This window comes from Chinchilla lanigera, unplaced genomic scaffold (genome assembly GCF_000276665.1).
Source record: "Chinchilla lanigera isolate Chin_1 unplaced genomic scaffold, ChiLan1.0 scaffold00054, whole genome shotgun sequence".
Classification (NCBI taxonomy): domain Eukaryota; kingdom Metazoa; phylum Chordata; class Mammalia; order Rodentia; family Chinchillidae; genus Chinchilla; species Chinchilla lanigera.
Genome location: NW_004955455.1, coordinates 6,323,705 through 6,350,558, shown reverse-complemented (window position 1 = coordinate 6,350,558; position 26,854 = coordinate 6,323,705). Strand labels below are relative to the sequence as shown.

Below are 26,854 nucleotides of genomic sequence, written 5' to 3'. Positions count from 1 at the left end.
AAAAAAATAGCAAAAATCATAAAAAGGTTGCACCAAAGAAAAAAATTCCTCAGTTATTGGATGGGTGGTTTCTTTGCAAGATCTATAGTCTTGAGATCTAACCAGCCATTACTTTCTAAGTCTAGCTTTAGGGCCTATCCTTGTTGCCTGCATGCCCTTCTTCCATTTCCCCCAGACTGTGGTTATTGTCCATAGTTATTGTGCCCTTTTTCCCATTGGTAGATGGGAAATGCAATCAGCCCTCTGGTCTCTGATGGATGTAGGTCACAGGAGGAGGGTTGCAATGGGCTCTGTAGTCATAGGCTCTGTTTGTTCCTTCTCTTCATAGGCATTGTCTTCATCCAGTATCACTTCAGCTTATTATTCCTCACTTCTGTTGCCCCATGCTTGGGGACGCAAAAGATAGAGCCAGCTTGGAGTTGGTTGTTGGGCTTGGCATTGCATCAGGGAGCACTGCACTCATGGAATGAGCCTGCTTCCTCACTTGGGAAGTGTTATTTGAGTGTTCCAGTCCTGCTTGCTGTCACGGAGGACATGCACACCTTGACCTGGTGCAGATCTCCTTGCTTGCATGTTAGAGAGGTGCTACTCATTTGCTTTGGCTCTACTTGCTTGCATGGGGGAGGTGTGTAGCTCCTCTGGTGCATATCTGCTTTCTCTCATGGAGGAGGGGCCTTGCCCCACCACATCACTGTTAATGACACAAAGATAATGCCGATATTGACATAATTTAAAATAAATTAATATCAACAACTATGGCAACCTGACAATAGTAACAAAATCAACAATAATAACAGAGTCACAGACAAACTGGATATTGACATAGCAGAAGAACCAATAAGGTACCATCTTTGACCATAGAAATGAGATCTATAATTGTAGTGTAAGTACAAAGACAAACCATGTGTTGACACTTAGTAAATTGCTATTAAATGCAACAACAGCTATATCTCTACTAACAGTAGGAAATAATTCAACAGTAGTAGCATAGAATTAACTAAATACTTAAAAATTAATAAAGTCTAATGACTATACTAAGGAATGGGAGAACGAAAGATGCAAAATTTGAAAAATAAAGAAAAGAAAGATGAAAAGGACAGAAAAGTGAGACAAAGGACTAAAAGAAATTAAGAAAATTTGATAAAAGGAACAGAAAAGAACAAACAACAAGAAGAAGAAAAAACAGAGCAAACTGAAGAAAGCAAACTGGAAAGAAAAGAAAAACCTCAGCACAGAAAAAGTAGAAATATGAGAAAGTAAGAAGAAAAGAAAAATAAATTGAAAAAGGAAAGAAACTCAAAATCCAAAGAACCAATGGAGAAAAAAAGGAAAGAAAGAATCCCAAAAATAAATTCCTCTGTGTTTTTGAATGAGTGGTTTCTTTCTAGGGCCTACAGTCCTGGAATCCAGAAGATACACAAGAGGGATTGTGAGTCAGTGCTAAGACCTATTTTTGCTTCCACACTCAAGTTTTTAAGTGTGAATTCTGAATCCTGTTGTACCTTTCCCTGTTTGTGTTCAGTCAAAACAAATAATCTAATTTTTTAGTGTGCAAAAGACCAGAATTGATTTTCTCTAAAGAAATGGCTATCAGCTATATGAAACCATACTCAAAATCACTTATCATCAAATAAATACAAATCAAACCCACAGTTAGCTTCCACCTCATTAAATTTAGAATGACTATGATCAAAAGAAAATAATCACAAATGCTGGCAAGGATGTATAGAAAAGAGAACTCATACATCTCTTTATCGGAATATAAATTAGCGCAAGCAATATGAACAATGGCTTGGAAGTTACTCAAAAATTAAAAATAAAACTACTATGTTAACCATAAATTGGGTACATATCAAAACAAATAATATCAGTATGTCAAAATAGGATTTATATGCTCATATTTACTACAGCACTATTCACAAGAGCCAAGAAGTCAAATCAACTGAAGTGTCTTTTGATGAGCAAAGTGGATTTTTTTTTTATTTTAAAAATAAAAGGAGGAAAAACATTAACAGACAGACAACATTTTACAACATAGCAAAAGAACAGTACAGACAATATGGAGTTACAAACAAAGTGGTAGGGATTTAACAATGGTTGTTGTATTACATATTGATATCTTCGAAGTGGCTTCTCATGAAAACAGATATAGAAATGCAATAGTGATCAACCAAAGACTCATTGACAGTTTTTTTCAGCATAGAAATAGAAGACAGAAGAACAACCATGTTAACTATCCTGTATATACATACATACAAAATTTCTCCTTCTTTCCCTTCTTTTTTCCCACATCCCAGTTGCCCTTTACTCTTGAGTGGTTTCCTATAATTTCACAGTGTCTATCATACCTCTGAGTTTAAAGTTTTACACTAGTGAAACAATGTGGTGCTTGCACATGTATGTTTGATTTATTTCACTTATGAGTATGGTCTCTAGTTGTGACCATTTTCCTATAAAAGCCTCGAGTTTATCTTTCTTTATAGCTGAGTAATATTCCATTATATAAAAGTACCACAATTTCCTTATCCAGTCCTCGGTGGATGGACATTTGGGTTGCTTCCACATTTTAGCAATTACAAATTCTGCTGCTATGAACATAAGTGCACATATATCACTGTGATATGATGTTTTTAGATATTTTGGGAAAATACCCAGCAGGGGAATAGCTGGGTTGAATGGGATCTCTAGACCTAGTTTTCAGAGGAATCTCCAAACTGATTTCCACAGTGGTTTCACCAGTCTGCAATCCCACCAGCAGTGGAGAAGGGTTCCTATTTCTCCACAGCCTCGCCAGCATTTATTATTGGTTGATTTCTTAATGCTAGCCATTCTTACTGGGGTAAGGTGGAATCTCAGTGTTGTTTTAATTGAGCAAAGTGGATTTTTAAAATATAGTATATGTATATACGAATATTATAAAAAATAATTAAATCCTGTGATTGTGATAACAAGGATAAATCTGAACACTGCATTAAATGAAACAACACAATCACAGAGGGACAGTTACTACAGAATTTCACTCATATTTGGAATCTCGAAACATGAATATCATATAAGAAGAGAGTAGAATAATGGTTACCAGAAGCTAGAAAATATATTAAAGGTGGAGGGAAAATTTTCCAGTAAATACTAAGCTGTAGTGTTCTATTACACAACAAAGTGAACATATTTAAAATAGTATGTAATAATAATAGTAATAATACATAATATGTACTTCAAGGTGCCTAAATGATTTTGAGTATTCTTACCACAAAAAGTAATCATTTGAGATGGTAAATATTCTAATTACTCTGATTTGATCAATACACAGTGGGAAATGCTGAAACATCATATTGTGCAGTGTAAGTACATGCAATTGTTGTAACAATTAAAAATGTGAAAGAGTAAAAAAGCTTGAAAACACATAAACTACTCTTCCAATTCCTTCTCCTCATTTTCTGCCAGATCCTTTGGTTCTTCCAGGCTGACACCTTGCCTGCTGTTTTTGGTACCCAATCTTGCCCAGGTTTTCATTAACTACCATCTTTGGGGCTCCCTTGGCCTCACTCTTGGGTTATATTTTCTTTTTCCTATAACTCGTGTATTTTTTTATTGTTAGCATATCCTTTCGGTTCAATGGAACCCAAATCCTTAAGCAGCTTCCTGAGACAAGCCAATAGAACGTAAATCTGTTGTGAATTTGCAAGTTTGAAATGTTTTCTTCTTTAATCAGTAGTTTGGTCATGGACACAAATCTAGACTGAAAATAGTTTTCCAAAGTTATAGAGTCATTGTCTTCTGAATCTAATCATTACTGCTGAGAAATGACATTATTATTAATCCTTTGTATATGATTCCTATTTCTCTCAGGCAACTTACATGTCCTTTGTCTCTGAGGATATGAAATTTCAACACAATGTACTACTGTATGGTCTGTTTTCTCCTTTGCATTGGGTAACTATGATTCTGTTTAATGTGGTAACCAATGTTTTAGATACTTTAAGGAAAATCTTTCCTTGGTTTCCTCCATTTTATTTTCCTTTAGAGACCTTCTGTTTTGGGATATTACTCTCCCTCAGCTGGTTCTGATGTTCTTATCTTTTCTGTCTTGTGGTTTCTTCTCTCTGTTTTCTAGGAGACTTCCCCATCTTTAGGCCCCAGTTTTTCCGCCTTTATGTTTAGAACTTCAAAGACCTTTTGTTGCTGTTGTTTTCAAAATATTTCTTTTAGTACCATATGGATTTGCATTGAGTTTTGCTTATTTACCTGTTCTTCTCTTTAAATAGTCTCTGTGAACTTCAGGCTTTTAATTTCACATTTTTAGATTGTCTTGAATAATAGACTCAGTTGTATTTTTCTCTACAATAGACTGATTTTCTCAACATAGCTAACAAAATAATACATCATTTCATCAATTTGTGGTATTACCTTTATTATACATGTATTTCATCCCTGAATATGATTTGTCTGCTAGAAGGGACCTCACAGTCATCTTTGGATCTGATCCTTGAATCTGCATGTCTGCTGACTGGGCTTGCCTCCTCACCTGTGATTTTTTATGTCCCTCCAAATGTCTATAAATAGTCCTCCAGAAATACCATCTGCTCCCCCACTGCTGAACAGTACTGTTGCTGTTCTTAATGGATTGCTTCTCCAAAGGGAATAAGTATAAAAGGCCATCCCTATGTTCTAACAGTTCTTGAGAAGAAAAATATGAAGAAGTTATCATAGTGTGGGTACAAATCCAGCTTTGCTAGAAATTACTTAGTAGGAAGATCGTATATGTTAAGTAAAAGTAATGTTTTATGCATTATTTTCCTAATACTATCATTTTTATTCATAATTATATGAGGTTCTCAGCATATTAGGAAGAAATCTGTGAATGTAGCATAGTCTATTCTCATTGCTTCCTGACTATGGTGTTTTCATGGGAACCAACTTAATCTCCCAAGAAGTCAATTACCTGATAACAGCAGGGAGATCCTGACCATGTCAATATTAACAACACTATTAACAACATTAACAACTTGTGTTAGAGTCCATAGTAATGTATTTGAAGCTGGAGAAGCATTCTACCATTGTTGCATTGCAGCATGGGATCTCTAAGCTTACTTTAATAATACAGCATGTATATAATGTATAAAAGAAATCAAATCCTGACCTACTCAAAAGTCCATTATTTTCCACTAATTGTGACAATTTTTATTGTGACATTAAACTCTAAAGAGGGATATTTACCTCCCTTGAAATCGTTGTCTGTTTTTTTAATGAATATGTCATGTTTCCCTCAAAGGTTATTGTACAGTGTTGTCTGTCTGGCAAGAACCTGTCTCATGTGAAGGCGGCCTGTGTCATGTGTGGCTACCTGAAGCTGCTGCCCATGTTCTTCATTGTGATGCCAGGAATGATCAGCCGCATTTTGTATACAGGTAAGGTATACATCCGTATCCCTTCCTTATGTTTAAATTCTAAGTGTTTTCAAGATATGGTAAAATGGTGACAAATTAGAAAAACCAGTTTGAAAGAAGTAAAAGCAGAACTCCAGATGAAAGAAACCACTTGTATGGAGAGGATTAGAGGCAGGAACATTCAGTATATTTGGCACTGTTTACATATGTATTTTATTCTCTTTGTCTTGTAGGCATCGGAGAAAGTGAGTCCTACTTTCCTAAGTGGATTTACTTTAAGTAGTCTAGAAAATACAGTAAAATGTCACTGGCAACTGAGTTAGAAATGGACAAATATGAGTTGCCTGATGTGACTGAGTTTGTTGACATATTTGATCAAAGTCTTTGAGATGCATTCTAAACTTCTGGTTCATGCTGTGATTTAAATATGAAGTGTTTCCAAACGCTCATGTGTTGAGGGTTTGACCTTCAGTACAGCAATCTTCAGAGGTGGGGCCTAGAGCTGGTGGTTGAATCTTAACAGCACTAATCCATTGATAAATTCATACCTACTGAGCAATAGGAGGTGGGTCTCTTTGGAGTAAGTAGGCCACCGGGTACATGCATTAGAAGAGTATATTTTTAATACCCTGTCTCCTGCCTCTTTTTCTCTGACTCTTTCAAAGTCTAGCTCTGCTTTCTGGCTGCCCTGAGGTGAGCTGCTTTCCCTTCACACACACTTCTGCCAGGATGTTTCTGCCTCACCACAGGCCTAAAGCAAAGGAGTCAGCAGACAAGAAACTGAACCCACTAGCCAGAATAAGTCCTTCTTCTTTTAAATTGTTTATGTCAAGTATTTAGGCAGAGTAGCAGAAAGCTAACTGACATGGTTCCTCTGAGACAACTATAGACTGAATCAATTCAATGTTCTGAATCAGGCTGACAGGAGAAATTACAATATAAGTCAGATGAAAGTGATTACTACTATTGAAATTTTTCCTTGAAAATATACTTTCAGCTATTTCTATCACCACCATTGTCTAACAAGCAATATTCACAGGTCACTCTGATATCCAGATTCGGAAGTAGGTGGCTTCACAGGATGGTAGCAGGGTCATTTATGGGAATACAACCAAAACAAGATAGCCAAGAGGTGAAACATAAAAATACAGCTAAGAAGAATTTAAAAACAAAGCAACTGCTCAACCACAATGCAACATGTACTTCAAGTTTGAAAACTGCATTGCTTTGTGAAATACTCAAAGCTCTCCAGAGAAAGAAGACATTTGAACTCAGCCTAGCTGCCACTGACCTCAGTGCCAACTGAGCCTGGTAGTTCTCCTACTGGGCTGCGGAGGCTCAAAGATTGAGATCTTCACAAAAAGGAGAGTCTCCTTGATCTTAAGCACTCTTAAATCTTGAACCATAGAGAAATATGAGGACTGCAGTGAAGTGAGAAGCGGTGACTGCTAGCCTGGTAGGTCCAGGCTCAAGCTTTTGTCTCCTGGCTCAGGCCACTGAGGGCACCATGAACTAGAGAGATACCTCTGAAACTGAGGTAAAGTTAAAAGTGGTGAACATTGGGGATGGTGAGAACTTATCTCCCCAGTTCCACACAAGTTGGGGAGCACAAGCCAGAGAAAAACCTAGAATACTGTAGCTACTAGGACCCATGAGTATTGGGACAAATACAGACTGTCGCTAGGTATTAGCTAGAGCTGTCCCTTTCCCAACCCCAGTTGTTATGTGTCTGAGAGAGAAGGGGAGAACTGCAACACAACTGGGAGCTGAGAGTCCAGAGAGAGAAAGAGAGAAAAATGGGGTGGAGTTTACTACAAAGGCCGTGACAGATATGCAGCCTAGGGACTGAGGTTGAGACACACCTAAGCACAGTGCTGCACCTGCTGCAGAGGCAGAGGTAAGTGTGAATGCGCATTGCTACACCTGCTGCAGAGGTAGAGGTAGGTGTGAATGCTGGGAGCCTCTAGAGAGACTGAGACCTACTAGAGAGAGCAGCTCATGCAGCATGCTATGGCTCTAAGAACACTAGAGGCTCCTAAACACAATAGTCTAATGACAGCAGCATTGACAAACTACTCTGGAATATTCATCCTAGTGAACAGAGCAGGACAATTTTGTTCTTTTATTCTTTTTCCTTGTTCTTCTCTTTTTTATACTCGTTCATTTGTCTTTCTTTCTATATAAAGCATATGTATATGCGCTATACCTATGTGTATTAATTTCCTGTTATAGCTGCATAACACTTTATGTTGTTTATTCATATACTCCTACACCAAATATTGCTTCCTTGGAGTATCAAAATTTGTCAATTCAATAATTAAATATAGTTCCCTGACCTCTTTTCTCAACTCCCATTTATACATCCTTCCTTTATTTACTTTCACTTAACATAACTTCTATCTCTCTGCTCTCCTTTCTTTTTTCTCCTTTTCTTGTCTTTGTATCTTTTCTTCTCCTCTCTGTCTCTCTCTCTCTCTTTCTCTCTCTCTCTCTCTATATATATATAATTAATATTACTCTAATTATCAATAATGTTTAATTTTCACTAACCTTCTCTATTTTATTTTTCTCCCTGAATATTCCTGGGTAACAATAAATCCTCAATTACCTGATAATGCATGGTTCGCTTCTCATGTGTTTATGTTACTGTTTTACACTCTCCTCCCAAAGCTGAGCCTGGCATCCAATAAATGGGAACTTTCACACAGAGACACTATCTCTATATTGCGTGTGAGATAAACAGCTCCTCTGCAAAAACATACAAAGACTGAAAGCAAAAGGATGAAAACTCTTACTCTAACCAGCTGCAGCCTAAAAGCAGGCACTGGACTCATATCAAAGCTGACTTCAAACATAGAAGGAAGGCAGTCACTATATATTGGTAAATGGACCAACTCAACGAGAAAAGTTAACAGTTGTAAATATATATGCACTGAAGGTTGGCACACTCAACTACATAAATAAACCCTATTTGACCTAAAAGGGCACATAGACACCAATACATTGATAGTGAGGACAAGAATAAGACAAGGTTGTACACTTTCACCTCTTCTGTTTAATATAATACTTGAAACTTACTCAGAGCAATCAGGCAAGAGAAAGAAAAAAAGAGATGCAAATAGAAAAGGAAAAAGTCAAATTATCCTATTTGCAGATTATATGAGTATTTACATAGAAGACCTAAAAGGTACACCAGAAGTCTTAAAAATCTGATAAGCAAAGCCAGCAAAGTGACAAGATGAATAAACCAACACACAAAAATCAAGAGCGTTCCTGTACACTAACAATGAATCCACTGAGAAAGAAATCAACTACGTTCACAGTAATTTCAAAATAATTAAATACACAGTAATCAGTCTAACAAAGGAGTGAAAAACCTCTATAATGAAAATTATAGAACATTGAAGAAGGAAATTGAAAAAGACATTAGAAAAAGGAAAGACCACTTGTTTATGGATCAGAAGAATCAAAGTGAAAATGGCAGTATTATCAAAAGAGATTTATAGAATCAATGCAATCCTGATTAAAATACCAATGTCATACTTTATAGAAAGAGTAAAGCCAATCTTGCAATTCATAAGAAACCATAAAAGACCTATAATAGGAAAGCAATACTGAGCAAAAAGAGCAACCCCAGAGGGATCACAGTACTACACTTCAAGCTACAATACAAAGCCATAGTAACAAAAAAAAACATAAAACTGAAACAAAAAACACATGTATACCAATGGAATAGAACAGAAAACACAAAAATATATATATCTGAGTTTTTACAAAGGTGCCAAAAACACACTGGAGAAAAGAGAGTCTCTTTAACAAACAGTGCCAGGAAAACTGGATTCCCACATGCAGAAGATTGAAACTAGATTTCTATCTCTGACCCAGTACTAAAATTGTCAAAATGGATCAAAGACCTAGATACAAAATGGAAACTTGAAACTCCTATAAGATCATATAGGGGAAATACTTGGCAAAGGGACAAGTAATGACTTCCTGAACAGGACTGTAAGAGGACAAGAATTAATATAAAAAAATCAACAAATGGGATTACACCAAAATAAAAAGCTTTTGCAAATCAACAGAGCCACTTAATGGGGAAAAATTTCTAGCTAATCCTCAGAGGATTAATATCTAGCATATATAAACAAAGCAAAATATTCACACCAAACGATTACATAACCCATAGAAAAGTGGGCCAATGAACTAAATAGATACTTCACAAAAGACATCTGTATCTGAGAATACATTTTGAGCTATTACAGGAATATAAACCAAGACTACATTGTGGTTTCATCTCAGACCAATCAGAGTGACTATCATCAAGAATAAAGAACAGAATGGGTCCTGGCAAGGATGTACGGGAAAAACGAACCCTCCTAATCATGTCAGAGGGACTGGAAGCTAGTACAACTGCTATTGAAATCAGCATGGACAGCTCATGGAAAACTAAACATTGAAATGACACTTGATCCAGCCATATCCCTCCTGGGTATGTCCCTAAAAGAAAGGATATTATAGTGGTACATGCATAGCCATATTTATAATTGTACCATGCACATTATGCTAACCTATGGAAATAGCCTTGATGTCAATAAACAAATCAATAGGTGAAGAAATATACACCCAACAGAATATTATTCAGCCATAAATGAAATGAATAAATGAACTGATAAATGAAATCATGTCACTTACAGGAAAATGGATGGAACTAGAGATCACTGTGTCGGAAATTAAGCCATATTCAGGAGGTTAAATATTACATACTTTCTCTTATATGAGAAACCAAATAAATAAATAAATAAACGACATGAGCAGAAACTGGGATACAGACTATTGAAATGAGGAAGAGGATCAGAGGGCCTGCGGAGGAAAAGGAGGAGATGAAGATAAAAAAAATCAAGATATGTTAAATGCATGTAACAGTTTACCAAAATGAACTCCAGTACTTTATTATTAACATGTACTAATATAAACAAATAAATAAACTTTCCATAAAAAGTGAAGGAAATATATGTAACTCTTTCTTAGCCAATGTGAGGACTTATTTCTGTTGAGATAACCTATCAAATAATGTTGTATTCACTGTGTTTCCTCAGTCAGACATTACTTCACTTTACTTAAATATTGAAATTAAATAACTGACATCTATCCCTTGCTGTTTATATCAGTAAAGAATAAAGGGATAATAAACAGTAAGGGAACAGCAAACAACTACCTCAATTTAATTACCCTCCTTATGGAAAACTGCACACCAAGTGCTGAAAATGTGGGAAATGCATAAATTATGATGTTACACATAGAAATAAGACTACAAACTATTATCTTAACAGTAACCAAAAAAGATGTTTTTGTGGGCAAGGATTAAAAGAGAATAAAAGAATTTGTTAAAAAAAAAGTACTAAAGTGTTATTATATGTGATTGCTTACCACTTTTTGGTATAAGCAAAAAATGTTCAAGATGTTGTGCAACTGTCATCATTCATGGACCAGTCATCCAATTGACCTTCACAAGTGACACTTCCTAGATGTAAGTGCACAGCACTGGATAAATGTGAGTAGATTTGGGATCTAGCTTCCTGAGTGACGTTGGTGTTTATTTCTGAAATTCACTGCTTCTGAGGGGATTTATTCTCTTGTTGTCTTTCTGAAGGATTGGATGAACTCCCTGTTTGTTCTCACTCACTAGCCCTTCCAGACCATGGGTCATCTCTTTCCCCATTGCCCAGAGCTGGGAGAACTATAAGAATAAGACGCAAAGCAGGTTCTGTTTTGGGCAAAGAGTGACCAAATCTGTAGTACTGAATTCAAAGATAAATATTCAATTTCCAGTCAAATATTTTCCCTCCCACCCATCTTATCTCTTTCTCCAACATCTGTGGATTGTGCCTGACTGAGCCCCACTCACTGAACTCGCCTCTCCATCTCTCCTCAGATATGGTGGCCTGTGTTGTACCTTCTGAATGTAGGAGGCATTGTGGCACTGAAGCTGGCTGCACAAATTATGCCTACCCTACACTGGTGCTGGAACTGATGCCGGCTGGTAAATAAATGTTCATGCTCAGCTTTGGAGGCCAGGTAGATAGGTGGGCTAAGAAGAAGGAGGTGAAATAATGCTGGATAATTTTTACTTCCATTAATTTATTTCTACTAATTGGACATTTCTTAAGTGCTTCCCTCAGGCTGTCAGCAATGGGATGATCCTGGAGAATTCAAAAATGAGAAGTTCTGTTGGAAGCATCTTTACTCCTCCAGATTCAGACTCTCTTCCAATTAACTCAGTCAAAAACATTTGAATGACCCATTTGTTAATAAAGGAATTATACAGCTATAAATTTATAATCTCAGAGAACTAGAGGTTGATTATTTACTTTGCATTTTTAGGCCAGTGATACCCAAACAACATACTTCAATCTACAGGATTTATACCTATTTATTAAATGTATTTTCCAGGCACTGCTTTGGTGCTTAGAAAAGTTAAATGAAATAAGCACAAATCCCTCCAGACTTTGGAATGTACATTACACTTTTACAAGGGAGAAAATAAGTCACTTCTATGAAATAAGTAATGATAAGGATTTCAGAAGGTCTTTATTGCTGTGAACAAAACAAAATAGGGTACAGATATCAAAAATTAACAGGTGATCTTGCACCATATGCCCATCAAAGATTGGCTAAGAGTTCAGTGACTTTTCTCCTCCCTGAACATTTTCAGGATAAAGAGAACATGATCCACAAATGTGGCCTCACATATACCCCACCCTACCCTGTATCAGGAGCCTTAAGGATCATTAATAATGAGCCGAAAGTACCGAAGTGTGAAGCTCCAATAATGCTTTAAAAGCCAAATATTGGTCCACTGATAGCTCTTCAGCAGTGCCACCTACCAGGCCTCTACAGTTTTGTCAGTCTTTAGGAAGTCCAGAGTTTCTCTTCCAAAAAGAAATGAGACTGGATTCTTTCCTCTCTTCCAAAGTGACTTTCCAGTAGATCATGTCTAGGTTAATATTTTGAACTAAGTGTATTTGATTTCTCAAATCACCAGGAAATATGTAGAAAATACTACCTGTTGATATATATTCATAATAATGATGTTATCTAATCAAAGTTTCCTATGATATGTTTACCTTTGAATGTTCTCTGGTTTAGCAAAGCACTTGTAGAACATAGAATCCAGCTTCTAACTGGATTTAAATCCTTTCTGGCCCTAGGACTTCGAGGCCTGATGCTGTCAGTCATGTTGGCCTCCCTCACAAGCTCCCTGACCTCCATGTTCAACAGTTCCAGCACGCTCTTCACCATGGATATCTACACCAAGATAAGGAAGCACGCATCAGAGAAAGAGCTCTTGATAGCTGGACGGTGAGGGAACCCTGATTTCTACCAAGGAAGAGTAGAGACAGAAGTGGGCTATAACTCCCCAGCCTTTGGCTTTAACATAGAATTGTACTGTGGGGGAAGTATCATTAGAAAATATTTATTTCGGGCTGGGGATTTAGCTCAGCAGCAAAAGCGCCTGCCTGGCATGTGCAAGGTCATGAGTTCGGTTCCCGGTAGGGAGAAAAACCAAAAAAAAAAGAAAATATTTATTTCTCTTAACATTATGGTCGCAAGGTGTATTCATTTTCCTGCAGATGCCTCAAGTTTATTGTTTTTATTGCAGAGTAGTACTCCGTTGTGTGGAAACATGGCATTTTCTTTATCTATTCATCTGTTGATGGACATATAAGCCTCTTCCAAGATTTAATTATTATGAATTGCAGTGCTATAAACACGAGTCCGCATTATGCACTGCAAACATACACTAAAAAAAAAAGAAAATATTTAGCTCAAATTTTTTCTTTCCACATACAAAAACTGAGGCCATACAAATTGCTTTTCTAGACCTTCATGTGTGTCTGTTACTTATATCTTCCCTTCGTCACACCCTCCAGCCACACATTTGCAAAATTCCTTTAAGGGTGTAAAGGGGTGTAATTACCACTTTCTGGTTTTTGTGTTCTCCATAGAAATTTCCATGGGCATTACATGGGTTAGCACAGCAACTCATCCACACAGTAATAAAGGGTTTTATCAGCTACTCCATTCAAAAAGGGCTTGTCCATGCAGCAAATGGACAGACTTAGGACAGGAACCAGTTCCACGGAGGGAGCCCTGAGAAACCCAGGGGCCTTGAAGGCAGGGAGGTGGAAGAAAACAACCTGAAACCTTGTAAAACATAGTCTCATTTTCCCCGTCATGATTTTCAAAGTGAATCTATTTCCATAGCATTTTAGAAATGTTTTTAAAATTAAAGTACAGCACACACACAAAAATCACATAAAACATAAAAGTATATCTCAGTGAAGCTCCCAAAAATGATCATCTACATAACCACAAGTCAAGAAATAGAAATTACCAACACTCAGAATCTCCTCTTTCCAAGCTAAATAACGCAATTTCTAATACAATAATTTAGTCTACAGTTTGGTACTAGTATACTTAGAATAACCCAATAGGCTAAAAGTTCTTGTTATGCTTGTGACATGTAGTCATGTTGCAATGTGTAGTGATAGCTTATTCATTTTCTTGCTCTATGCTTTCTATCATAATAATATAATAGACTTACTCTACTGTCCGTAGACATCTGGATTGAGCACTCTCATTTAGGCCTCATAGTATACATGGGCATATCCTCATCAGCAGTAGATTGCTATATGTGTGCATAGCTTTCACTCTCTGACTTTTAAAATTAAATTCAGATTAAAAGTTCTATTTAAAAGGAAATGTGGAAGGGGAACTTGAAAGAAAAGAAATTGATTCTGACTCTTGCAAAAATAATCAAAGTGATCATGATAATAATTCTAAATGTAGTTAAAGTTATGATAGATACATTATTTCTAAGTTTATACTCTCCAATTTTTTAGTAATATACTTAGTGTAGGAAAAAAACAAGTCACTATGAACATGTGGCTTAGCACTTGCAGTTAATTCAGGATCCTTGAAACTAGGTGGAAGTGAAACTAAGATCGCTTCATTCCCGTGGCTTGCTAAGTGGGACAACCTGGAAATCTAGGCTTCAGTGACTAGAGTAGAAACACTCTCAGTGCAGTAGTACAGTATTCAAGTGCAGTACCTATGAAGACCAATACTGAAGGAGCACTGTTATTTTTTCAGTCATATTAGTGTCAAGAGAAACTTCCCCTCTATTGCTTTGTTAGTGATAATAGCAACAGCTTCAGTACATTGAACACTTACAGAGACAATGCAAAGACCTTACTTGGCCTAAATCATAACCCCTTATAAATGCAGTAAGAGAGGGGGGAACAGTAAAGGGTTTATGTCTCTGTGGGAGAGAAGGTGCTGGACTAGAACTCATGAGTTCCAAGATACAGGAGTCCCACTAAGAGCTGCAAGATCTTGGGCACCAGGATTTTCTTTTCCTGTTTTATCTAAAGCTTACCATTTTTCAGAACATGAATATGAAACAGCAGTATCTTTTAAAATTCCTATTTTATAGAATTTATGCCTTTGTGAGGAAACAGACAATTAATAACTGTAAAATTCATTAGGTGATCAGAAGTTCTAAAAAATTAAACCAGGATGAGAAGAGGGCGACAATTTAACAAAAGTCTCAGGGAATTCATCTGAGGAAATGGCACTTAAGCAGAATGATGAAGGAAGTGTGGGAGAGAGCCCCACGATTCTCTGGTGAAAGTGCCCTAAATGATCCATTCCTCTGACATCATAGGCACTTCTAAGCCTATGTTTTTGATTAACATTTACATATTTGTTTCTTACTATGCTACCTGTCAGTCTGCTACTTGCTATGAGCATTCAGTGGTTCACAGTAGCACAGATGTTTCAAATGGACAACCAGTCCATTACCTGTGATCACCTTCTAGCTACTTTAGGCCTCCAACTGCAGTTGTCTTCCTGTTTGCCATCATGTATAGAAGAGTCCAAGAAAAGTGCATGGCTTTATTGACAACAAAGAATAAGGCTGATACACGGTTGTACAATGATAAGATCCTAGGACCTCAGGAATATCTAATAGCTTTTTACCATTAACCAAGATTGTTAAGCAAATCTTTCTACCTACTAGAATACTTGAGTAGTAAAATGTACAAATTACCATTTCTTCTATGAACGTAGGTGCACATATATCACTGTGATATGATGTTTTTAGATCTTCTGGGAAAATACCCAGCAGGGGGATAGCTGGGTTGAATGGGACCTCTAAACCTAGTTTTCGGAGGAATCTCCAAACTGATTTCCACAGTGGTTTCACCAGTCTGCATTCCCACCAGCAGTGGAGAAGGGTTCCTATTTCTCCACAGCCTCACCAGCATTTGTTATTGGTTGATTTCTTAATGCTAGCCATTCTTACTGGGGTAAGGTGGAATCTTAGTGTTGGTTTAATTTGCATTTCTTGAATGACTAATGCACAATTTGTAATTGCTAAAATGTGGAAGCAACCCAAATGTCCATCCACCGAGGATTGGATAAGAAAATTATGGTACTTTTATATAATGGAATATTACTCAGCTGTAAAGAAAGATAAACTCGAGGCCTTTATATTTAAATGGTCACAACTAGAGACCATACTCATAAGTGAAATAAATCAAACATACATGTGCAACCACCGCATTGTGTCACTAGTGTAAAACTTGAAAGAGTTAATTTAAACTCGGAGGTATGATAGACACTGTGAAATGATAGGAAACCACTGAAGAGTAAAGGGCTTCTGGGATGTGGGAAAAGAGAAGGGAACGAAGGAGAAATTTTGTATGTGTGTATATACAGGATAGATAACATGGTTGTTCTTCTGTCTTCTATTTCTATGCTGAAAGAAACTGTCAATGAGTCTTTGGTTGACCAGTATTGCATGTCTATATCTGTTTTCATGAGAAGCCACTTTGAAGATATCAATATGTAATACAACCACCATTGTTAATTCCCTACCACTTTGTTTGTAACTCTGTATTGTCTGTATTGTGCTTGTGATATGTTGTAAAATGTTGTATGTCTGTTAATGTTTCCCTCCTTTTATCTTTAAAAAAAAAAAAATTACCATTTCTTGCCAAGACGTTCAGCAGTTGGGATTGCAAGCTATTTCCATTCTAATCTATGCAAGCAGGCTTAATCTTCCTCAAGCTAGGAAAGAACACAAACAGAAAGTGTAATGTATACTTATAACTGGTTTAATAATCACATGTGAAAATTATTAACCAACTGATGACACTTCAATTGTTTTATGCATGTATTTTAATCTCAGAGATGAACATATTCTGACCAATTATAAAAGAGAAACTATTGAAATTTTATTAACAGATAATCATTAGACATGATATGGGATCACACAAGTTTAAGGAGCTTGATTTTGTTTGGGAAACCAGTGAAAGAGCACAAGAATGAATTCAAAAATTAAGCCCAAGGGAGATGCTTATAATGCTTTTGTTTAATATTGAAATCATTTTGTTTTCCTATCAGGCTATTTGTCATCGTGCTGCTTGTCATCAGCATTCTGTGGGTCCCATTAGTACAAGTGTCTCAAAATGGACAACTCTTCCATTATACTGGATCAATTTCTAGCTATCTTGGACCCCCAGTTTCAGCTGTCTTCGTGCTTGCCATCTTCTACAAAAGAGTCAATGAACAGGTAAGTGAAAATTGGAAAAACTGTTCCCCACCAGAGTGAAAAGAAACAGTTGTTTGCTAAGATAGGACAATAATTCTTTCAGTTGAGCATCATGGCTCATGCTTACAGTCCCAGCCTCTTGAGAGGAAGATAATTTCAGTCCCAGCCTCTTTTATGGAAGATAATTTCAGGCCAGCAGGTCAAGACCACATTTGGCAACACATTAAGACCCTATCTCAAGGCAAAAAAATTCTTTCTATCCTATGTATATAATTCAAGACCCATTTCAAATTCAGTTGTGGTAAGCCACAGCTCCCAATCCTTGAAAGTGTGTGTTTTACACTAAAAATGTGTGAATATATAGTTCAGACTTATCCTAAAGCCCTTATACCTCCTACAAATTGTTATGTGCCCTCTTGGCCCAGTGCTGAGGAAAACAAGTGGATGAGACATAGTTCCAGGGTTCAATCATGACTCTTCCATGTTAGACTATTGTGAATTTAAGTAAACCAGGTGACCTTGTTATATGAAAATAATGATACTGCTAGCTTAATGCATTACTGGGAGGGTTACACTGGATAAATATGTGAAATGTTTAAAGAAAAAAGCACAGTAATAAGCATTAAAATGCTTTGTTATTTGATATAAAACATGAATTGATTCTGATGAGACTTTCTCATTTAATTGCTTAATTATTTTTGTTAGTCTTATTACTATAATTTTCAGAGAGGAACAAGTGCAAAGAGCTTAATATCTACATACCAGGAATATTTTACATAGTAAGTGGGATTTAGGATTCAGATTTTATCTTCCTCCATCCAATGGTCATATTCCTAATTTCCATACTATACTATTTTCTTAAAACATATCATGTGAAGAACAGAAGTCAGAAGTTTCTAGTCACCATTACATCTCAGAGAAAATAAACACTTTCAAATGTCAAGAACTTAGCAGAACTCTCAAACCTTCCTAGCTTTAGCTGAAAAGTGTGTAACATGTACTCATTAAAGGTCAAGAAAAATTTCAGCTTTCATCAGCGTAGACAATAGTATCCTAGAGGTGGAGAATGAAAACATGAAGTGATGAATTTGTGAAATACCTTAATTTAATCATTCATCATGTCTACATCAAAACGTAACCTAATTATTCCAAAAATGTATACAATTCTTTTTTAATTAAAAAATATATAAGATTATCAAAAAGTAAAATGATACTTCAGAACTACAGAGGTCAACAACCCACTGAACACAGACATGCAACTCTCCTTGTTTTAAAAAACTTGTATTCATGGTTAGCCAGTTATTGGTCCTTCAGTTGAAAAAATACTCAGGATGGTAATTATGATTTATTTGAGTAGCAGCATCTTTTCTTTAAAAATTGTTTTGTTATTATTTCCTTTTCAGGGAGCATTTTGGGGTCTCTTATTTGGACTTGTGATGGGCCTCATTCGAATGATTACAGAATTTGCCTATGGAACAGGAAGTTGTGTGGTTGCCAGTGACTGTCCTAAGATTATCTGTGGAGTGCACTATATGTATTTTGCCATCATTCTCTTTTTTGTGTCTATGCTGGTCGTCGTAGGAATTTCACTTCTGACAAAACCAATTCCTGATGTACATGTGAGTGATGTATAATGACTATATGCTCATTCTAAAGTAGTTCTTTGCCATCTAAGGCTACAATACATAAGCAGTTCTTAGGTTAATGGATTCATTACACCACTACAGCCAAAAGCACCCTAAAAGGCTATCATCCAGTCACTCAACTAAACAATTTTGCACCCGTTACATGTGAAGCAACAGGAAGTTAAGAAGTAAAAGAGTGGGAAATGAGCTGCAGACTTAAAAATATTTTCACAATGCACTTGGCAGGTCAGTCTACACCATTTTTAAAAGATATCAGTGTGAGAGTACTTAGTTTTGCTTAAAAGACCAGAAAATACCTCACAGGAGAGCTCTTCTCTGGACTGAGCCACTTTGGGGATAATTTGGATTTCATGTACAACATGAAAACTGGCACAGAGATTTAAAAAATACATAATAACAGGTGGCAAGGAAAGGAAAAATAGCTGGGTATGATGTTGCAAACTGTAATCCCAGCACTTGAGAGGCTGAGGCAGGAGAATCCCTGGGACTCTGAGGCCAACCTAGGCTAAATAGTGAGTTCAAGGCCAGCCTGAACTACGTAGAAAAACCTTGTACCAAAAAAACAAAAATACCAAAAACAAAAGGAAAATTGCAACAATGGTATTATGCTTCACTTTTCAAAATGGCTAACATATTCACCATGAATAGTGCCTGTGATGGTGAGAATGTGGGGAAATTCCCACAGTCCATAATTGTTGGTGAGTCTAAACTTTATAAATTGTAAGAGAGCAATTGGGCACTGACAGTTTTTAAATTCTCATGCTTAACAAGTCAACAGTTCCATTTTAGTAATTTATATAGACACATAATACAGGCAGGAAAATCTATTTATGAGCATTGTCTCAGCAAAAGTATTCAAATAGAAAACATGGGGACAATCTAGATTTTCATCAATAAGAGAAGAGTGCACTATGAGGAAAGGCTACTTAAACTTCTCTTTTAAATGTTCATAATATGTGAAGCAGGGGGGAAATCTCATACAGAATATTATAGTAACACATAAATCACTTTTAGAATAAGTTCTATGTAAGCATCCATCTGTTTGTCTAAGCACTAAACAAACTAAAAAACATATCTGTAATTTCCAAAGATATTGTCTCTGAAATGGGGACATCACAAAGGCCTAGAAGATGTTAGTCATTTTTAAAGCTACTACTTATTTACTAATATCGCTGAATTTATTACTAATGGGTACAGCTTTGTATACCTTGGGTTTTTCAACATCATCTTTGAAGTAATACCTATTTGCATATTCCCTTGAGGAGTAGCTAGTAGATGATGTGTGAATGCAGATCCTGAAGCACAGGGTGATCAAAATCATTTTACCAAAGAGTTTCAACAGAATTTATCACTAAATGTTTACAATAAAGTTTGAGAACTGAATGAAAGAACACTGGAAAACATATATCATAGTTTCCAAAGAAAAAATATATCAGTGGTAAACTCTTATATAAATGACAATAGATATAACCATAACGTACTGTTAATTATTAGAAAATCAATTGTCAAAGGATGAGAACATTTACCTAACTTGTTCATGATTCAAAATACTGTGAGGTCTGAACTTTCCAATCAGATGGATAAATATCAACAGTTAATTCATAGATGGTCATGGAAAGTGTGGTAGACCTAACCTAGCACAGCAGTTACAAGATATCCCAGGATGACAGTTTGGAGCAAGACTAGAATGAACGTAATGCAAGTTAAGGCAAGAATTCAAGGAGTCTAAAGACAAAAGTTTTAACAAGGGAAGTGTATTTAATACAAGAAATGTGTGAGTAAGAGCTGTAAGCTCTGACAAGAAAGCTTTGTGATAAGCTCAAGGTGTATGTTTCTTACATCAATAACAAGTAAGAAAGTTCGACACAAATTCTAGTAAATTGGTACAAGAAAACCATAGGCTATAGACCAAATTAACCAATGCAAGACTGAAAACTCAATGGATTACAAATTTAACAGTTTACTGATACTTACAAAAATTTTCTTAGAGAGACACAAAGCTGTTATTTATTCATTTTTGCCTAACTACATGAATTTAACCTGTGGAGAAAAGAAAGGTAGCATGTAAGTTATTTCTTTTTAAATTTTTAATCAACATACAGACTAATTGTGGAAATTGTAATTTATACACAGAAAGCAAAATTCTGTGAAACCTGGTTTAACATAACAGTGATTTGCACAATAACAGAAATTTGCAGAAGAATTAGGAAGGCCAAATGTAAGAGTGTTAATTGCAACTGGAACTGAAGAATTACATACAGGTTGTATCTAAACTATTAGACAAAGTTAGAGTAAAAATTATGTAACTGTTAATAATTACATGATAGGACAATGGGTGAAACAGGGTGAATAGTTTAGCTAAATCTTTGGTTTTCTGAAATCACAATCCAGAAATTGGAGTTCTAAAACTCTTACTTGGATTGTTGTTTTTAACTGCTAGAAGATTTAAAAACAAAATAATTCAAAATGATTAATGTATATGGTAGGAGACTTTTAGTCATGACCTATAATCTGTGCAGATTGATTGTTTTTAACCATACACTAGGAAAAGGTACTATTGGATCATTAGAAACATTTGCTCATCGCTATGAACTCATGTCTCTTCTCTTGTCAGCTGCATCGTCTGTGCTGGGCTCTTTGGAACAGTACAGAAGAACGAATTGATTTAGATGCTGAAGACAAAAGGCAGGAAGAAGTTGACACTGTTGAGGAAGGTACTATCTGGCTTGAATTTGGTTTTTATATAGGAACTCTGCATGTATGGCTTTGTTTAGTAGTACTTTTTAAAATCTTTAATGCCACTAAGTTTAGCTACCTAAAAAGCTATTAGATTTGCAGAAAACTGAAACTAAATTTTTATCCTTTAATCACCCAACACGACTAATTGTTGCATATGAAATCTATTCATCAAATGCAACTATCCCTCTATCCATCCATATGTGAAACTAAGATAATTGTACTGCTAATTTCTATTGGTTTATTGAAAGGAACAGTTAATGTTTATTCGTTTGATCAATCTTGCATGTCTATATCTGATAATCTGAGCAACTCTTTTGAAGGTAACAATAAGTAATACAACATCCATTGTTGATTTCCTATCATCTTGTTTTGAAATTCTGTATCATATTTATAGTTTTGTGTTGATTTGTTTTTGTGTTTGCTTTTGTTATTTTGTTTTTTTCTATTCTCTTTAAAATAAAAAATAAATAAAATTTTAAAAAAGAAACGATGTGCCAGCTACTGACATGACAATCAATTATAAATTATCTTCTGTTCCTAGTCATATATTGTGTTCAACAAATCAATCATGATTGTGCTCAAGTATCAACCCTCAAGTTGTATCCAACCATATCTCTCACAATTCTCCAATATATTCTCCATTCCAAATAAGCAGGTGTTACGGTTTGTGTCTGGATGTCCCCCTCAAAACCTCATGCAGTCATGAGGTGGGCTTCTAGAGTTTATTATTGATTCATGGTCCAGTGCTGGGCTTGTGGCTGTGAGTGCTACACCCACCCTGGGGTGAGTTATTTGCATACAATGTAAGGGAGGGAAAGAGGCTGCTTGCTGCCATCTCCCCCCCTTTTTCCTCTTGCTCCTTTTGCTGTCTTCCTCCTCCATGAACTGTTGTCCTCTGCCATGGGCCACACTGCCTTGGAGCCAGCTGATTATGGACTGAAACCTCCACAAACTGTGAGCTAAATAAACCTTTCCCTGCTTAATTTTTGGCATAAGATTATTTTGTCCCAGCAACAAGAGAAAAGTGGCTAAGACAGCAGGCTTCTTCATTTTTCCCCATATACACCAAGCTCCCCACAATATTTCCATCTCCTATCAAAAAGAAAGAAAATAGGGGCTGGGGATTTAGGTCAGTGGCAAAGGGGCTTGCTTGGCAGGGGCAGGTTCTTGGTTTGGTTTCCGGTTCCCGGAGAAAAACCAAAAAAAAAAAAGGGAAAAAAAAAAAGAAAGAAAATATATGTATTCTTCAAAACTAAGTTCTGATTTCTAGGAATCCTCATCATAGCTTTGTTTACTTAATTATTTTTTAAAAATCACTGATACAATTAATTATGTCAAGATATTTGCCTTGCTTCTGCAGACAGCGTTTCTAATTTGGTTTGGCTTATTTTCTACAAATTGGAAAAATGATTACTGTCATCTAGTTCTTTGGGTTGCTTATATCTGTGCTCCAGCATAAGACTGGCTTACAATTTTCCATCACTAGGTTTCAGTATTGATAGTAGTGCTTTTATAAAATAAATCAGAAAGTACCAAATTTTTTGGGGGGGTGGTGTACAGGGAATTGAACTCAGGACCTTGTGCTTGCCAGGCAGACATTTGTGCTGCTGAGCTATATCCCCAGCTCCCAAATATTCTTATTTCATGGAAATATTTCAAAAATATCTGAACAATATCTCCGATGAAATTGTAATTTTTTCAGTAATTCTATTGGGATACTTGTGAGTGAGTAGTGTGTGTGTGTGTAACAGAGACAGACACACACACACACACACAGAGCCACACAGACACATCAAGACAGATAGAAACAATAAAGTCAGAGATGAAAGCTTCCTGAGTACTAATTAAATTTATATAATGGCTCTAGAGTTATTTAAAGTATCGAATTATTCACTCATCAGTTGTAGAATTGTATATATCACATACAGAGAAAGAGCAAGATGGCATTTGTCTATTAGTACCCATACGTAGGCATAAAATTATTTACTAAATATATTGGCATAAAATTACTCCATTATCTTTTCCATTTCTGCTACCTCTGTAGTTCTATCTTACATTTGGTTCCTAATATAATTGCTGTGATTTCACTTTTCATTGTAAAATCCTACTTATGACTACCCAGTGGTAATGAACTTATGGTGTGTTATTTCTCTTTTACAACAAAAGATGTTAGTGTATGAGTTGTTTTTTCTAAACTAAAGCCTCAGTATTCAGGTTTTCTTGCAGTGTTGGCACTTTGTGACAAACAAGTGAGTTTTCCATTGCACTTTGGACACTTACCTTTAAAATGTTCACCGTCATTGGACTAGACTATTTTACACTTGATCTTAGCCAAAAGGCCCTGAAGTGATGGACTAGACTATTTTGCTTTATCAAAGAAACAACTTTTAGCTTTATTTCTCTATATTATTATTTTTTCCTATTTCATTACTGCTTCTCATACATATTCTTCCATTAAAGTTATTTGAGTTTTTTTCTCTTGGGTATAGTTTCTAACAGGCTGGATATTATTTCATTAACTTTTAGCTACCTTTACTTTCTAGTGTAAAAATAAAAGTCATATACATTTCCTTCAAAGTACTGCTCTTGTTGTATCTCATTTATTTTATATAATTTTATCATCATTCATCTCTCAGCCTTACATTCATTATGATTATTCATAGGCATTTAAATTTAGAAAGATCTGTTAAACTTTTTAATCAGCAACAGTTTTATACATAAGTATTTTTTAGGTAATTTTGAGATAAATTTCAAGAAGTATTCTTGTTAAAGGAAAAGATTAATGCCTATGGAATTTGAATATATTCTCCAAATTCCACTCTAGTGAAATCAAAGCATACACTCCTAGAAAGAATGTATGACAATGTTTGTTTCACACAGACCCATTAACATAACATTCTGTGAAATTTTTGAAATTTTGCCACTGGTATTTACATATAGTTTTAACTTAAATTTCTGGTTTTTCGAGTGAGTTTAAAAACAATTTGTCACCAGAGAAATACTGCTCTGAAGCAAAAACACAACTTTTCTTTCATTCCTTGAACTATTTCTTCATCTCTCTAGTATGTGTACATGGGGTTGATGGTCTACTATGTTTTTAGGAACTCCTTATTTACTAATGATATTAAACCCTCTGTAACATAGCATGCTGATGTTTTCCTCCAATTTCACTCGTTTTCATACCTTACTCATCGGACTTCTACCATGAAAACATACATTTAACTCTATTTTCTCAAGGATCTTTCCAACACAAGCGATAGAGATCATTCTTTACAGTCATCCGTACTACATTGATAAGGAATTCTATTTTGTGAAACTTTGTTCATCTTTTTGTGTTTCAGATCTTCCTGTGCAGTCTCGTGGGTGTCTCAGGAAAGCTTATGACATATTCTGTGGTTTGCAGAAGACAGGACCCAAACTGACCAAAGAGGAGGAAGAAGCCCTGAAGAAGAAACTCACAGACACATCAGAAAAGCCCCTTTGGAGAACTGTAACGAACATCAGTGCCATCATCCTCTTAGCTGTGGCAGTCTTTGTCCATGCCTACTTTGCCTGAATTCTATCTGAGTAATGGCAGTATTACTTAATTACAGGATAATACTGATTTCAATTTTTACAGTTATATTTCAAAAGAAAGATGCGCAATTTGAAATGCTTTCTAATTTGTTTATATAGACCTGATTTATTTTGTTTTTATCATCTTTTGTGTCAAGTGTAAATTCTATTTTCCAATTTTATTGAGGTAAACATGAAAAATAAATATTGTACATAGTAAAGGTACACAATCTGATGACTTCTTATACATATGCACTTTGAAATGGTTCCCACAAAGAAAATCAATGCATTGATCAACATATATAGTTACCTTTTGTGTTCCGGTGGCAATACTGAAGTTCTATTTAGCAAATTTCAAGTACATGAGAGTATTTTTCAGTATAGTCACCAGTATGTACATTAAAGAAACAGAATTCATTTCATATCTCCCTATCCTTTACTTTGATATACAAACACTGCCAACATATCTTATTTCTATTACTTTTACTTATTTATATTTTTGTGATTACTTTCTTTCTATCTTATATATGAGAAGTGTTCATATATGTGAAAAGGTGAATCATTATTAATTATTGCTTTGGTATTGTTTTAGTGTCTTTCATGGTCATGTTGTGTTAACACTCATCAAAAATTGTACATGTAGATTTCAAACTCAAGCTTTTTATTAGCATATCGTTTCTGACCTTCATACAGCTGCCCTCAATCTCCAGTTGTACCTTCCTCCCTTTTCATTCTTTTCTGACCTCTCAAAAAACCTCTCAAAGTCCTCTCCTCCTCCCTCCATTCCAGATATAAAATTAATATTACTAAAGCACTGTTTCTTTTCTTTCTCTTATTTGCGGTTGTCTCTCTTTTATTCTTTCCTTCCTTCTAAACTACTTCTTCCTTAACTTTTTAATCATTGTTTACAACCCAGCCTACTAGCCATCAGAATTATTTCATTGTCATGCAGGATTATTTTAAAAAGTATAAAATTGTTAAAACAACCTAATTAATTTATGTGGTTGGCTCTGAAAATGCTGTCAAAACTGATAGTTGTTTTTTTCTTGCAATGTAGTGACTGAGGCTGACCCTAATATGTTGAAAAGTATGAGTAAGTGCATGAACAACACAACATGACTAAAAGCAAGGTTACACAACAGGGAGTGATACACTAACTAAAGAAATCTCCACAGGATCTGACAGTGTTCTTCCCAAATGGAAACATGAGAAAGCAACAGAAACAATAGAACATGAGAAAGCAAGGCAAAAAGATGCCTCCAAAACTCTTAACTCCCCAAAAGCTAATTTGAACAGGCACTGAAATGGAGAAAGTAGCAAGCAAAGAACTCAAAAACCAAATTGATAAAAGTTTGCAGAGATCAAAGAAGAAAGAAATCAGAAAATACAAAAGATGTTCCATGAGCTCAGAGAGGGTGTAAACAAACACATAAATTAAAAAGATATTCAATGCGCTTTGAAAAGACATGATCAAAAAGGTAATTGAGTTTAAAAAGACAATGCAGCATAGAAATGGATCCTTAGTAAACAAGTAGGTATTATGAATAAAGGTCAAGGACAAATCCTGGATATGAGCATTTTAATTCAAAGTATGGGCAGCAGACATGACAAATCTGATAAAAAATATTATCAGGACTGGAAGACAAGTTTGATAGGTTATATCATATATCCAGTGATATTCTAAAAACAAAACACCGTGAAATCTGGGTCCAACAGCTGCTAGAACACATGTATATACATACATATATACACACATACATACATACATATGTACATACATGTTATGGTTGATACATTGTGTCAACTTGGGGAGTCTAGAGGTTTGGCTAAGTAACTTAGCAGGAAGCCAGAGTGCTTACTTTGTATACATTCTGAGCCTGTGGAAGAGGAGGGCATGGAGATTATGTGAG

General features: G+C 35.7%; 1 protein-coding gene across 2 annotated transcripts in view; it reads left to right on the top strand.

Annotated features, from left to right (window-relative positions):
- Positions 1–24,945, top strand: part of LOC102019362 (low affinity sodium-glucose cotransporter-like) — a 79,063-nt gene extending 54,118 nt beyond the window's left edge. The window contains exons 9-15 of one of the 2 annotated variants that reach the window (XM_005396351.1): positions 5,273–5,408; positions 11,320–11,427; positions 12,596–12,746; positions 16,857–17,025; positions 18,408–18,623; positions 21,265–21,364; positions 24,731–24,945. In XM_005396351.1, coding sequence (XP_005396408.1) covers positions 5,273–5,408; positions 11,320–11,427; positions 12,596–12,746; positions 16,857–17,025; positions 18,408–18,623; positions 21,265–21,364; positions 24,731–24,945 — 1,095 coding nt within the window. Of the gene's footprint in view, positions 1–5,272; positions 5,409–11,319; positions 11,428–12,595; positions 12,747–16,856; positions 17,026–18,407; positions 18,624–21,264; positions 21,386–24,730 lie in introns of both variants that reach the window. The other variant, XM_005396352.2, reaches the window with a different exon arrangement.
- Positions 24,946–26,854: the final 1,909 nt, after the last annotated feature.